General features: G+C 34.8%; 1 protein-coding gene across 39 annotated transcripts in view; it reads right to left on the bottom strand.

Moving 5' to 3' along the window:
* Positions 1-16,457, bottom strand: part of pyd (zonula occludens-like protein polychaetoid) — a 399,371-nt gene that overhangs the window by 52,083 nt on the left and 330,831 nt on the right. For 11 of the 39 annotated variants that reach the window (XR_012411495.1, XM_073974388.1, XM_073974404.1 and 8 more), the window contains exon 4: positions 1,231-1,400. Coding sequence is in view for 31 of the 39 variants with exons in the window: in XM_073974388.1 (XP_073830489.1) it covers positions 1,231-1,400 (170 nt within the window). In the remaining 8 variants the exon portion in view is untranslated. Of the gene's footprint in view, positions 1-1,230; positions 1,401-5,745; positions 6,167-14,992; positions 15,556-16,457 lie in introns of those variants that run through there. The other 28 variants (XR_012411511.1, XM_073974334.1, XM_073974452.1 and 25 more) reach the window with 13 other exon arrangements.

The raw sequence follows: 16,457 nt of genomic DNA, 5'->3' as shown, positions 1-16,457 counted from the left end.
TGTTCGCACGGTTACTCTTGAAGGGAGTGGCCGAATTGGTCAATACTTTACACATCCTAATATATCTACAAGATATAGATCAGGTTCAAATATGGACTATATTTGTCCACTCCATCCGGTACCTCCCACACAAAATTTCGGATAAATTCACTTTAAGACCTGATATGGAATCACTTTGATTTTTGTTGAAGCAACTTGCATTCGCTGCCTCAATTACTATGGTACAAGTTTTTCAGGGGCAAGTCCATACTTCTTGAGCAGGCAGCCCTAAGGGTGTAAAAACCCTATGGCGCCATATGTAGTGGCTGGAGATCTATTCTTTTTAGTATCTCCTCCGCAAAACTTTTGATCTTTAATCCTAATCAACATTTTTGTCGGTTCAAACGCCCAACATTTTTAAAACCCCCTAAATACATAGGTTTTTTGGGAAAATTTTGTTTCAATATACACAGGCTGAGGGTATATCTCTGTCGGCAAAGCCGACTGATACTTTTTTACTTGTTTTTATCTTCTTTTAGATTAACAATTAATACCAAAATACCTTTATTATTTTAGAGGCCTTGCATACTTCGAGAATTCTTTTTTCTTCAAATAAATAAAATGAAGACTTTTCTATTCCCTATAAAACTACCTGATTAATAAGATATGCCCCTTTCTGCTCTTTATTTTCCTCACGTAGTAACCATATGGAATCTGTTAGTTCTCAATGCAAATGACAAGTCAAAAGGGCAACCCATTTGCCCATAAACTATTTTCTCAAAAAGTTGAAGAATTTCCTGTTATCTTTGATCAAAGAGTATTTGACAATTTTTGTTCCTGGCAGTTAACACCCACATTTAATAGGATGTGAATGATGATGAGGCAAACGACATAAAACGTGCTTAATGGCTGTTTTACTTCCTCTCTCTACCTCATGCTCCCTGTCTTTACACAAAGGAGGAAATGGGAAATTCCTAACAAACGACACTTCATAATAAAAATGAAAAAATAACACATGTAAATACCGAAAAACACTCGTGTAAAAAATAAACAACAAAAATAGTATTGATGAAGTTCATGGCAAGAGAAAGGAGAAAATAATTCTTAAGAAAAATTTGCCTATTTAAAAAAGGTTTTGAGACATCGAAACATGTGTATGGAAAATCTAGCAATTCTTCTTTCAAGTGATTCATCATTTTTGGATAGTTTCTTTGTTGTTTTTTGTTGTATTATCTTTCATTTTCTACTTACTGTAAACGATCCTCTGCTGGTCCGCCTTTTAAAACATCTGAAACAGCAATTGAAGGATCACCATTGGCAAAATGTGGATTATCACGACCACCGGAAACGGCAATACCAAAACCATAGCCCGGTACACGAGTTACCGAAACTGTGTGATACTCCCATGTTGTACGATCACCCTGTAAAAAGAAAGAAGGGAGAAAACGAAATATTAATAAAAAAATAATGTAATTTACATTTTGGTAGCAAAAAAATTATGAAATAAAGGAAATAAGTTATAAATGTTTTTTTAGAAAAAAAATTAATGGCTTTATGAATAAGTAAAATAAACGTAAAAAAAAAATTTTTGGTCAGAAGACTTAATAAAAATAACGCAATGAATTATGTAAGCGGAAGTGCAGCAGGTAGTTTGTTTTCATATTTTTTTTATATGAATAACAAGGTAAGAAGAAGAAAAATACGTGATTTTGATGTAATCTATCTGTTTGCGGGGGAACATAATGAAGAAACAAAGGGTTGGGAAATGAATCACGAACCGTAGAGGTAGAAGACCACCGCAGAAGTCTTCAATAAAGACCACCCCAGAGGTCTTCTATGGAATAGAAGACCTCCGTAGGTGTTTTCTATAGAATAGAAGACCTCCGTAGGCGTCTTCTATAGAATAGAAGACCTCCGTAGGCGTCTTCTATAGAATAGAAGACCTCCGTAGGCGTCTTCTATAGAATAGAAGACCTCCGTAGGCGTCTTCTATAGAATAGAAAACCTCCGTAGGCGTCTTCTATAGAATAGAAGACCTCTGTAGGGGTCTTCTATAGAATAGAAGACCTCTGTAGGGGTCTTCTATAGAATAGAAGACTTCCGTAGGGGTCTTCTATAGAATAGAAGACTTCCGTAGGGGTCTTCTATAGAATAGAAGACTTCCGTAGGGGTCTTCTATAGAATAGAAGACTTCCGTAGGGGTCTTCTATAGAATAGAAGACTTCCGTAGGGGTCTTCTATAGAATAGAAGAACTCCGTAGGGGTCTTCTATAGAATAGAAGACCTCCGTAGGGGTCTTCTATAGAATAGAAGACCTCCGTAGTGGTCTTCTATAGAATAGAAGACCTCCGTAGGGGTCTTCTATAGAATAGAAGACCTCCGTAGTGGTCTTCTATAGAATAGAAGACCTCCGTAGGGGTCTTCTTTAGAATAGAAAACCTACGTAGGGGTCTACTATAGAATAGAATACCTCCGTAGGGGTCTTCTATAGAATAGAAGACCTCCGTAGGCGTCTTCTATAGAAGAGAAGACCTCCGTAGGGGTCTTCTATAGAATAGAAGACCTCCGTAGGGGTCTTCTATAGAATAGAAGACCTCTTCTATAGAGTAGAAGACCTCCGTAGTGGTCTTCTATAGAATAGAAGACCTCCATAGGGGTCTTCTTTAGAATAAAAACCTACGTAGGGGTCTACTATAGAATAGAAGACCTCTGTAGGGGTCTTCTATAGAAAAGAAGACCTCTGTAGGAGTCTTCTATAGAATGGAAGAATTCCGTAGGGGTCTTCTATAGAATAGAAGACCTCCGTAGGGGTCTTCTATAGAAGAGAAGACCTCCGTAGGGGTCTTCTATAGAATAGAAGACCTCCGTAGGGGTCTTCTATAGAATAGAAGACCTCTTCTAGAAGAAGACCTCCGTAGTGGTCTTCTATAGAATAGAAGACCTCTTCTATAGAATAGAAGACCTCCGTAGGGGTCTTCTATAGAATAGAAGACCTCCGTAGGGGTCTTCTATAGAATAGAAGACCTCCGTAGGGGTCTTCTATAGAATAGAAGACCTCCGTAGGGGTCTTCTATAGAATAGAAGACCTCCGCAGGGGTCTTCTATAGAATAGAAGACCTCCGTAGGGGTCTTCTATAGAATAGAAGACCTCCGTAGGGGTCTTCTATAGAATAGAAGACCTCCGTAGGGGTCTTCTATAGAATAGAAGACCTCCGTAGGGGTCTTCTATAGAATAGAAGACCTCCGTAGGGGTCTTCTATAGAATAGAAGACCTCCGTAGGGGTCTTCTATAGAATAGAAGACCTCCGTAGGGGTCTTCTTTAGAATAGAAGACCTCCGTAGGGGTCTTCTTTAGAATAGAAGACCTCCGTAGGGGTCTACTATAGAATAGAATACCTCCGTAGGGGTCTTCTATAGAATAGAAGACCTCCGTAGGTGTCTTCTATAGAATAGAAGACCTCCGTAGGGGTCTTCTGTAGAAAAGAAGACGACCGTGGGGTTCTTCTATAGAATAAAAGACATCCGTAGGGGTCTTCTATAGTACAGAATACCTCCGTAGGTGTCTTCTATAGAATAGAAGACATCTGTAGGGGTCTTCTATAGAATAAAAGACCTCCGTAGGAGTCTTCTATAGAATAGAAGACCTCCGTAGGGGTGTTCTATAGAATAGAAGACCTCCGTAGGGGTCTTCTATAGAATAGAAGACCTCGTTCAGGTTCTTCTATAAAATAGAAGACCTCCGTAGGGGTCTTCTATAGAATAGAAGACCTCCATAGGGGTCTTCTATAGAATAGAAGACCTCCGTAGGGGTCTTCGATAGAATAGAAGACCTCCATAGGGGTCTTCTATAGAATAGAAGACCTCCGTAGGTGTCTTCTAGAGAAAAGGAGACATCGGTAGGGTACTCTATAGAATAGAAGACCTCCGTAGGTGTCTTCTATAGAATAGAAGACCTCTGTAGGGGTCTTCTATAGAATAAAAGACCTCCGTAGGAGTCTTCTATAGAATAGAAGACGCCCGTGGGGGTCTTCTATAGAATAAAAGACATCCGTAGGAGTCTTCTACAGTACAGAATACCTCCTTAGGTGTCTTCTACAGAATAGAAGACCTCCGTAGGGGTCTTCTTTAGAATAGAAGACCTCCGTAGCGGTCTTCTATAGAATAGAAGACCTCCGTAGCGGTCTTCTATAGAATAGAAGACCTCCGTAGAGGTCTTCTATAGAATAGAAGACCTCTGTAGGGGTCTTCTATAGAAAAGAAGACCTCTGTAGGAGTCTTCTATAGAATAGAAGAATTCCGTAGGGGTCTTCTATAGAATAGAAGAACTCCGTAGGGGTCTTCTCTAGAATAGTAGAACTCCGTAGGTGTCTTCTATACAATAGAAGACCTCCGTAGGGGTCTTCTGTAGAATAGAAGACCCCTGTAGGGGTCTTCCATAGGATAGAAGAACTCCGTAGGGGTCTTCAATAGAATAAAAGAACTCCGTAGGGGTCTTCAATAGAGTAGAAGAACTCCGTAGGGGCTTTCTATAGAATAGAAGACCTCTGTAGGGATCTTCTATAGAATATAAGACTTCCATAGGGGTCTTCTATAGAAATGAAGACCTCCGTAGGGGTCTTCTATAGAATAGAAGACCTCCATAGGGGTCTTCTATTGAATGGAATACCTCCGTAGGGCTCTTCTATAAAATAGAAGACCTCCATAAGGGTCTTCTATAGAATAGAAGGTCACCATAGGGTTCATAGAAAAATGTCGCTTACACATTAAGCCTGTTTTTTTGTTTCGTTTTGTATGTGTACGATTTTATTTAAGGTTGAGAAACTTCCTTTGTTTTCGTGTTTGAAATTTAAAAATGTTGTTTGCCTAATTCAATATTTCATGCAATACTTCATTTATTATTACAAATCAATATCACTCAACCATAAACAAACAAACAAAAAACGCTCGCTCTACACCTGCATTTAAAAATTCAAATTTGTTTGTAATAGAAGTAAAATACAAAATAGCAACCCACAATTATGGGTTTGTGACTTCAGAAAAAAATAGAAAAAAAAAATAAAAAAATAATACGGCGAAGGTGATGTAAAACTAATTTTAAAATTTAAGTACAAAAACTAGAGAACAATTTTATGTAAATTTTGTATGTGTTTTTTTAGTTTATTGAACTGCATTTCCATTAAAATTTTTTTCTGTTAATTTATGTCTCATGAAAATGTATAAAAGTTACGCTTAAAAGTCAGTCAGTCAGTCATATGACTGACTCGATGACTTAACGCCCACGCTCTCACACACAAGTGGCATTATTTGACTTGAGGGGCTTAACCGATTTCATTCACTAATATTAACCGTATTTGGTTTAGAAAAAAAAATTAAAAACGAAACGATATTTGTTTTGTGGGTTCCTTCATGTCATTTAAATGTTGATTTTAACCAGTTTAGGAGAAGTAAATTAAGGCAGATGAATAAACGGTCGGATGGATAGGCAAAATGAGATAAATAAATTAAAAAAATGTAAGGTACTGTTTCGGGTTATCAAACGAACATTAAGATTAACGAAAGCATGTTTCTTCAATGAATCCCAAATCCAGTTTCATTATTTTGAAATGAAATAATAATAATAATAAATAGTAATAAATAATAATAACAATAGTAATAATAATTAAATAAAATTATAAAAGTAAATAATTATTAAAAAACTAAATTAAAAAAGAACCAAATCAAAAAATTAACAAAAATATTAAACTATTTAATAAAAAATATTCTTACCAATATATTATTCGGAACATATTCAGGAAATTTCATTTTATCTTTTGTTGTTTTTAACAAAAATGAAACTCTGCTACGTTTTTTTTCGATTACTTTCAAAGTGTTTTTTGAAAACACCTTGTTTGTTATTTTTCGTTTTATAAAAAATAATATTCGATTTCGTTTTTCCAATAAAAAAACAAAACGAAATAAATTTATTTGTCTCGTTATTCTCTCTCCGTAGTTTTGTTTGGCTTGTTTTGGTATTTGTATTTATTTACTTTTTTTAAACACTTAAGGCAAGGTCATTTCGAATATTTGTTTTTTTTTTTTTTATTATTAAATTTATGCAATAATAATTACGTTGTCGTTTAACAATTAATTATAATTCTCTATTTACATTTTTATTATTATACAATGTATATTTTGAGACACTAGAATACTGAAAAATAAATAGAAACGTGTATGCAATTAGAAAACTAGTTTTTTCAACACTGTTTTTTTTTTTGTCACACATTGAATTTGTTGCTGGGAATAACACGAGAATTATATTTAATTTGAAAGAAAATAAAGTGATTGAGAATTATTTGTTAAATCCATAAAACACTTGAGTCATCCACACTCCACTAAAGTGTCACTAATGAAAATATCTATTCGTCTTCCGTAAAGCACTCATTTTCTTTAAGGAGAATCCTTTTTATTTAAGGAGAATTTTTAGTCTTCTTTGAGAAGACATTTGATCTTCTATAAGAAGACCTTTTGACCTTCTATGAGAAGACTTTTTGGTATTCTATGATATTACTGACTTCTTATTATTCTTTAAGAGTACCTTTTGAATGTGTGACCAGAGCATTCGTTCTTCTATGAGACTCAAAGTGGTAAGGAGGCATTTTGAGTGAAAATTTTTTCGAAAGATCTTTGGGCAAATATACATATATCGCCCATTAATATCGGTGTCATATGAATCATCGATTAAGTTATTATAGCACCTTTTATTATTCTTTAAGAATACCTTTTGAATGTGTGGTCCTTCGGCAGACTCCAAATTTTTCAGCTCTACTTCGTCAGTTATAATGTCACTGTCACCTTTGTATCCAATTTGAAAAGCAAAAATGTGCAAAAATAAATATGCCTTCGGTTGCTTATTTAGCCGTGTGTGTGAATATTGTGTAGCAGTTGAAGTGTACAGCTAATGCTAATGTTTTTAGATGCTGGCTTTTAAACCCTGATAAATACTAATTAATATTAAATTTTGAACATTTTTTTCTTTCAAAACTGAAACAGCAGGAAATGTGATTAGCTGAAGCACTTGACATTAATTGGGCCCTTATTGTCCCCAAGTTGGGAGATCATCTGACATGTAATGACCGCTTATCTCTTATTGTGATAATTTTATGATCGGAACCTATTATTTTTTGTTTTCTTTTGTGTCCATTTATTTATTGTCAATAAAAACAGTTAGCTTTTTTTCAGTTACCCTGATTTTTATTATTTTTTATTCATTTGCATTAAAATTGTGCACTCACATCACAATATACGAGGTATTTCAAGATCATGCTGTTCGAAAATTTTAACAAATACGTAAGAAGAGATACTCTTGGATGCACTTTCAAAATTGTCTTTGTTTTGATTCCAATAATTAAAATATTGTTCTCCTTTTATTTTATGTTTTTTTTTCTGACATTGTGAAGTGGAGACAATCACAGCTTGTTAAACAGCTGTTATTGGTTGTTGGGTCTGTTCTTTTGTCTCAAGTCATGTTAATCCATACCCTCTATGGTTTGCTCAAGTAGCCATTCGTTATGGTATGTTATGTATTAGCCATGCATCCGTTAAGGCACATGGGTTTTAAACACTTAATTTAAGTGTTTCGGTTTTTTTCTATCATAAATTATTATTTTTTATTTTCGGCGATGGGTCACCCTAATGATTGACCAGAAATTAGGGAGTGTGTTAAAGGTTAATTATCATTTAAAAGTTTTTAAAAGAAAAAAAAAACACAATTTTTATTTTCCATTTTCTTGAATTATCTTTCAAGATAAATTCATTCATTTGTGTGTGATGTCATGAAATAAACGACGACATTGACTATGGTTGCTTTAAATAATGAATGAGTTATGCATTTGTGTTTTTTCTTGAATGATTAACTAGTTAAATTTTTTCCAATATTTGTTTTTGTTTATTTAAAAAGTTATGATCTTGTACCCCTTTTTAGTTCCGTCCCCTCTCTTTTTCTGTCTATGAAATTGTTGAAATGCATTTTATTTCTACAACTGACTTGAGAGCGAGGTTTAAGGTTGTTTTGTTTTTTGTGTCAGTTTTTCTGTTTTCGTATTTGTTGTTGTAATGATAAAGCACGTTTTTAACCACTTTGTCTATTTACGTTGTTTTCTCCACAATTCGTACTTTCAAGCCATTAAAATAAAAATAATCAATTTCAATGCTATTCACTTTGAATTTTAAATCACAAGACAAAAAGAAAAAAATCAGCACAATCAATCGATCAAGTGTTTCAGTTATTTTAAAATATTGCTGGAATTTTTCCAGATTCTTGCCAAAAGAATTTTAAATGGTAGGGCAAAATTGTTTACCATGCCAGATGGCCTTATGACGGATTGATTACTCATGCAAAGCATGATGGAATGTAAAAGAAATGTTTTCTTGTTTTGCCATTCGATGAAGGAAATGTTCGTCTTATAAATGCAGAGACATTTTGAAAGATAAAACATTAAAAAGATCTTTGGGAAAATATATATCGCCCATTTATATCAGCGTCATATGAATCCTCGATTAAGTTAGTCTTACGATGGTCCAAGAATTTCACATCTCGTGTCGTACAAATGCCCCCAAGCAGCTTCTATTATCCTCGATTTAGTTAAACATACGACATACAAACATAATACAAATGAGCCCAAACTGCTTCTATTAATCATTATCTCTTTATCTAAATACCAATGAAAGTAGAACAGAAGTCTTTCTTTCAGTATTCTATGCACAAAATATTCAGGTATTTGTAGCCTGCTTTGAAAAATCGGTCCCGGTCGACAACACTCGATGAAAAACACTGAATCAGGTCTTCGCGTCGTAATACAAATGCCCCCAATCTGCTTCTATTATCCTCGATTAAGTAATTCTTACGATGGTCGAAGAATTTCACCCCTTGCGTCCTCAAACAGGACATTATATCTTTATATATTTCAGTATTCCATGCACAAAATATTCAGGCATTTGTAGCATGCTTTGAGCACTCAATTTGTTCAAAGTAATTGTGCCGATCCACAACAACACTCGATAATTGGCATTGAAGCAGGTTTCAATAGGAAGAATATACATATATACAAGTACTTATGGAACTAAGTGTATATAGACCGTGACCACAGATATCGGCGTCATATGGATCCTCCATTAAGTTAGTCTTACGATAGTCCAAGAATTTCACCTCTCGCGTCGTAATACAAATGTTTCCAAACTGATTCTATTAATTATTACCGCTTGATCTAAAAACCAATGAAAATAGAACAGTGATCTTATTTCATTATTCCATGCACAAAATATTCAGGCATTTGGAGCCATATGAAAAACACTGAAGAAGGTTTAATTCGGAGGAACATACATTAATACAAATCTCTATGGAACTAAATGTAGATGGCGTTATATGACTACTCGTTCAAGTTAGTCTTACGATGGTCCAAGAATTTCATCTTTCTCGTCCTTACTCAAATGCCTCCTAACAGCTTCTATTAATCATTATATCTTGAGCTAAAAACGAATTTGTTCAAAGTAATTGTACCGGCCCACAACAGCACTCGATGAAAAGTGTTGAAGCTGGTTTAAATAGGAAGAACATACATAAATACAAGTAGCTATGGAACTAAATGTGGATGGAAGGATACTCTTTGACCCCGCCCTTCTTGGGCAATTCCATATCCACTATAAAAGTTGTTATACCCTCCACCTTATTATGGTTTGTAATTTGGGAATCAGCCAATTATCTCGAACTTTCGGTCTGATGACAGAAATCTCTATGAGCAGACATTTCGCTCTTCTATGAGGAGTAGGGTGATGGGGAGACACTTTGAAAAAATTCTTCGAAAGATCTTTGGGTCAATCTTGGCCGTAACCATGAATATCGGCTTCATATGAATCTTCGTTTTAGTCTGACGAAAGTCCAAGAATTTCAACTCTCGTCATAATATAAATGCTGCCAAACTGCTTCTTCTAATCATTACTACTTAATACAAAAACCAATGAAAGTAGAACAGAGATCTTATTGCATGCACAAAATATTCAGGTATTTGTAGCCCGTTTTGAGGTCTCTCATTTCTTCAAAATCATTGTACAACAACACTCAATGAAAACTACTGAAACCCAACAATAGTTGTACTACCTGTATGAAGCACAAGTTAAACTACGAACATATTAACAGGAACAACTTCAATATACATACGTTATTGGAGCTAGAGATACCGCGGCTGCCGGCATCAAACTAGCTCTCCAATAAGTCCTTAAGGGATTTGAAGTGTACTCATTCCAAATACAGGGTCTCTAATATGAGTTCAGTATTATTATTTTTGTTCACTAGCTTTTCGAGCTGGGACTAACTAACACACCTACAGTATTCGTTAGATGTGGTTTTGCGATTAATTCCCTATGTTTTAAAAGTTTCCAGCGTAAATTTTTAGGCGTTTGTGGGACAGGTATCATAAGCCGTATACCTAATTCTTCCACTGACAGATCAAAATCAACACGGTCTACACAAAAAAAACAATCTGATATTATATTCCAAGAATATAAATTGGGTTTTGTATTTGGAACATTCGAATAATAATCAAGAGAAGACGCGAAAAAAATATTATATAATTTTAACAAATGTAGTGGCCCTAAATATGGGTTGTTTCCGTATCCATATCCCTCACAAAAAATAAATAACTTTGTAGTCATGATCCAAGAAGAGGCCAATGAAGACACTCCTAAGTCTTCAATGAGGATTCCTAGATACTTCATCTCATATGGCCAATGGGTAAGGCCGTATGAGATGGAGACCATATTTTTTATAGGAAAACAATTCGGTACTGCATTTGTATTGTATTTAATTTTCTAAGGGAAGACCTTTAGCTTTAAATTCACTGTAATTTTTCTTAACTATTTATAATCCCAAATTCAAATCCATTTAGATGAAGTATATTTAGGAATAAAAGTAAAAATTACAACCACCATAAATGCATTGTACATTTTCTCCGCCTCAAATATAGAGCGCCCCATCAAAACGACAATCTTCGTTAAAACCAAATTCTCGGTGCTACACCCCTACATGTCACCTAAAATAAACAAGCTAACGTAAAGATCAGAAAGAAGCACCACAAAAAATAAAATCACTTGTGTACGCCGCTTGGTCCGACGACCGACCGACCAAGTGCTAATTGTGTTAATTAAAATTATTTTTAGGGTTCCATTTAAATAAAGAACGAGAAGTGTAAATAAAATCGCCAAGTTATATGATATTTTCACAAGGGAATTTTTTCTCTGCATGAAATACAAAACGTTTACAAAAACAAAGCTAAGAAAAGAAAATATAGTGTGACAATTAGGCCCATTTTATAGTTAAGAATGTTTGTAAAAAAGCCGACTAGGCTTTTAGCACATTGTAAAATGTGACAGAACTTCGTTCTCCTACTTTCATTGCAGTTGCTAGATGTATTTTTTAACTACACCTCCTATCATCATAACTACTTCTTCTTCCTTCTCTTCCATTTTTTTTCAAATCTCTAAATCCCTTACATGTTTGTTTTTGAAATTCATGTCATGTCAGTCAGTACCCGTTAAAGGCTTTGAATGGAATGCCATTGTTTAGGTTTTTGCACAAGGGAATCATTTTCAAGCCCACCATACATTTTTGCATGTTTTCTTTTTTCTCATTGGTCTTTTAGTCTCTGGAAGTCTTTGGCTCAAATTTCACAAGCAAAATAAAGTAAACAAAATTCCACGGAATGAAAAGAACACGCGGCCCGGCTCGGTCATTCATAACATCTGTTTGTCGCCCAAGTAAATACAAATATTTAGTAGGTATGGATAAGAAAGAAGAGTAATTCATATGCTTAGGTTTGTGTATATACAGATGTGAAACAAAGATATTCCCCTACATTTTAGAAGAGATATCGTTGCAGAATGTCATGTTTTCAGAAATTGAAGAAGGATTTTAAAAGAAAATACAAGGGGGTCTTGATGATGTCGCAGTTCATCCTAACGGAGATCATGTTATGGGAAACTATGAGTTCTAGTTTTATCGGGGAAGAACATGAGAAGTAGTATTTTAAAGAAAAACTATATGGTCTCTTTAAGAAAACTAGGTTATTTTATAAGAAAAAGCTAACAGGACTTCACGAGGGATAATTGAAAAATAAATATCTATTTTTATTTAACATTTTCCAATTTTGAGATTAAAATTAATTTCCAATATTGATAAATTCGTTTACCAATTTTGGATACACATACCAGAACGTATCCATGAGCAAGGGGAAGAGCTTTGGGCCAATCTAAACCGTGGCCCTAAATATAGGGAATCCTTGCATCAGTTAGTCTTAAGATTCTCCAAGAATTTTACCTCTCGCGTCAAAATACAAATGCCCCCAAAATGTTTATGTTAATCATTACCTCATGATGTAAAAATCAATGAGAGTAGAACAGAGATCTTATTTCATGTACAAAATATTTAGCCATTTGGAGCATCTTATTTGTTCAAAGCAATTGTAAAGGACCATAACAACACCCGATGAAGAGCACTGAAACAGGTATAAACTGGAAGAACACATGTACGTAAATACAAGTACAAGGAATTAATCCGGAAATACGCTTCCATACATAACGTATGTATAGTACAAACTACAGTTATAGTTGTACTACCTTTATGGAACATATGTAAGTTCAACTACAAACTTTTTAATGGCAGAAACTTTATTATATGCTATTGGAGCTGGAGTTACCGTGGCTGCTGACATCATACTTGCTCTCCAATAGATCCCTGTCAAGGTATTTTAAGTGTACTCAATTCCAATCACATGGCCTCTAATATGAGTTAAGTATTATTATTTTTCGTCACTACCTCTTCGAGCTGGTAACTAACATGCGTGCTGCCTTTGAATGTGAATGTGGTAGCCGCCTGTTTTTCAGGTCCCCCTCCAAAATGGAACTCTGAATCAAAAGTTGATGGGGCAGACATTTGAAAGATCTATCATTCGTAAAAGACCATATGATCTGAAGCTATCTAGATTTCAACAATATAAATGATCAAATATTGCTTGGTTTTAGTCTAATAAAAGCACACGTCCCAAAAGTCCGGATTTATAATGCATATATTAGTTCTAATGCAGAACTCGGAGTGGACAAATAATGCTCCTGCTGCCTTCCTTAGATGTGTTAGCCGTATCTCAGGTTCCCTCTTCGGAATCGAATCCTGAACCAAATTTGATATGGCAGACATTTGAAAGATCTGTCGTGGGTACGAGACCATACTGCAAGTAATCTAGAGTTCAATAATATGAACGATCAAAATGTACTTGGTTTTAGCCTAATGAAAGCACACGTCCCAAATGTCCGGGTTTATAATGTATGTATTAGCTCCAGAATTGCCAAGGGTCACCCATCCTATAATTTTTTAGAATTTTAAGTCCTAATGTCAGGAAGCTGGGACTTACTTAGTTGTAATCAGAATCGCAAGGACTTCAATTGATGAACATTTTTAAACAACAATCTGCGAACAGCGTTTAAATGTAACTATGCGAACATTTTGAACTTTTTTTGTCCATTATCGATCTTGATTTGATTTTAAGAAAAATATTACGATGTACAAAGGTTGGACTAATGTTATCAGTCACTCGTTTCGATAGTTATCGTTTCCACCTGTCAGTAACCGTAGGATTTTGTTGGGCTTTTGTGTCATTATATAAGCCTTTTTAATCATCCCTGAAGAAATTCAGATGAAATCTACATGTCTTATTCCTTCATATCAGTGTTAGGTCACTTTCAAGACAAAACTTTTTATCCTCAGGTCCCTTCGTCCCCTTGTCAATTTTTTAATCGTCTGAAGCGCACCAAAAAATCCGACAAACTGACGGACAGGGCTACATCGACTCCAAATTTGTGATCTTCAGGGTTCCAGGTCACTTTCAAGACAACACTTTTTATCCTCAGTTCCCTCCGACTCGTTGATGTACACGCCTGCACGTTGTCGTAAAAACAGAGAATAACAAATCCAAATGAGAGCCATGTCAGCCGTTGTTTAACAAAGGGACATTACTCTCCCAACAATTCTCTCTCATTTATTTTGGACACCAATGCTCCGACCCCTTGTCAATTTTTTAATCATCCCTGAAGAAATTCAGAAGAAATCTTAAATCTTCCTTCATATCACCCCTGTCCTTCCTTCCCCCTGAAGAGATTTCAAAATTCTCCCACCACCCTTTCTTTTTTAACAAAATTATGTTTTGTTTTTGCAGCTGCATCGGCTGTGGCGCTTGTTTACATTTTTTTCGCTCAAAATCACAAAAATTGCATAAATTTTTCGATATTTTCAACATTTGTTGATTAGCTTTTGGGGCTTGGCTAGTTGGTTGGTTAGTTGGATGTATGGCACGAATGTAAACAAGAAAATAAAGAAGGAAAGAGTGAAGTAAACTTCGACATAAAACAAACAAATCAGCGAGGAACCCTAATAAAAAAGAGATATAGTGCGACAGCATGGATGGATCTGGGCAGAAGAAGATAATTACGAATGACGTTGATGATGAAGATTTTATGAAGTTTACGTAAAAAAAGTGAAATGGCAAATGGGAGCGCTGAGGGCAAAAAAGTAAAATATGAAACGCGTAGCAAACAGCCGGCCCCATGGAGTAGGGAGAAATATAAGACGAGGCGCATAATAGGCACACTTTTGCATTATCTTGACTACATCCAACCATGCCGAGCTGTTACAATTACAAGCAAAGGTATGCATTTTTATTAAAAAAAAGTTTACTTTTTTAGTAAAAAGAAAAGGAAAACAAAAACCAACAACGACGACGCGAACAACTTAGGCATGGTTACGCTCAATGGTCTGTTGGCGATGTTGATGATTTACAGGGGAGCATTCAAGTCAGTCACTGCAAAAAAAATGTTGAAGAAAACTTTGGCCCATTAAGCGACCTTCTTTGTTTGTGTGGTGCCCTTCCTGTGTCCCCTCGACGAGTTTTTTGTTTTGTTTTCTAAAAGAAAAGGAAATGCATTTTAAAGTTACTTCTTTTCTTGTGTGCTTCACTTTTGTTTGTTTCTTTTGCATTTTTTAAGCGCGGCAACTAAGTGGAGTCTGGATGGATGGCTGGTTTACAAATCAACAAATGAAATGGGTTTAATTTTCGCCAAGTTTTTTTCACTTGAATTTGTTTTCGTTAAAAAATTAGGGGGAATAGAATTTCTTTTATTCCATTATTTCCCTCTTCATGTTTATTGCTTTTCTCTTTTCATAAAACTTTTATGTTTGTTTTAATCACAACAAAAAACTGGCAAAACTAATTGATTTGCTTATTTTCTTGATAAAGTTTTTGGGATATTTTAATCTTCATTTTATTTCATCACTTTTTTTTAATTGAAAGCATATTTTTTATTTTACATTTTCACTTTAACAAAATAAGATTTCATAAATCTACATTGCCGTCTTGTTTACATTGCGCCATTGCCCGTTTTTATTTTTTTTATTGTCATCACCGTTGTTTGTTTTTTAATTTTTCTTCTTTCTCGTTGAAACCACCGTACGTACTAATTTAGCTACAAACTGTTGAAGTCATTTGAACCCGCATAAACAAACGCAACGGAGCAATGTGAAAGAGAACATAGCGTAACAGAGAGAGAGGAGTGAGAGAGAGTTCTGTGTTAAATAGCATGTTAAATAACAGAGCGGAAGTTAACGTTAATAACAGACGTAATGTTAGTTTCTTGGATTGTGTGCAGAGATGGAAAGTCTGTATCAATGAATAATGAAGATGTAACAGTGATGCCAATTAGGAATTTTATAGGCAAAGAAATGGCTGACAATTTGTTATACGGATTTCAATTGACAAAAAAGTAAATAAATATATCGAGTGTACATAAGTCCCGGGCCACACTAGAGTAATTTCAATGAAATTTTGACTTGAAACTTTGCATTTTTTGGGAAAAATGCATAATTTCAAGAAACTAGTGTACACGGTTTCATGTGTTCTGCAATTTTGCTTTGTTGCAATATTTGTATGAAACAAACAGACCGCTTTATTTTACATTTTCTTTTACTTTGATGTCAAAATTTCAGTGAAATTACTCTTAGTGTGGCCCGGGACTAACTAGGTGGAATTTTGTATACATATTTTTAATTAGCTTTTTAATATTGTGTATAATGAACTCAGAAAGATCGCCACTAGATCTTCTTGAAGTAAGCCGTAAGATCTCTTATAAATAAATTTTTGGTGTGAAAGAATTACAGTCGAACTTTTCTATAACGTAGCAGTTGGGGACCGACGAATTACTACGTTATAGAGAAATTGCAAACCAGTCATTTTTAAGCAATGAATGAAACTATACAAAGTATTCATTGGAAATTCAACGTATTTTGAATCAATTTTTATTCTACGAGCATTGATAATCTTCAAAACATAAATGTCAAAAAATTTTATTTCAAATAATACCTACAAACATTTCCCATTTAAATTGAATTATTTGTGTTTTCCTTT

This window comes from Musca autumnalis, unplaced genomic scaffold (assembly GCF_047663935.1).
Source record: "Musca autumnalis isolate F117 unplaced genomic scaffold, ASM4766393v1 scaffold_1, whole genome shotgun sequence".
Lineage (NCBI taxonomy): Eukaryota > Metazoa > Arthropoda > Insecta > Diptera > Muscidae > Musca > Musca autumnalis.
Note: the sequence above shows the minus strand (reverse complement) of the source record. Positions and strands in the feature narration are given on the sequence as shown.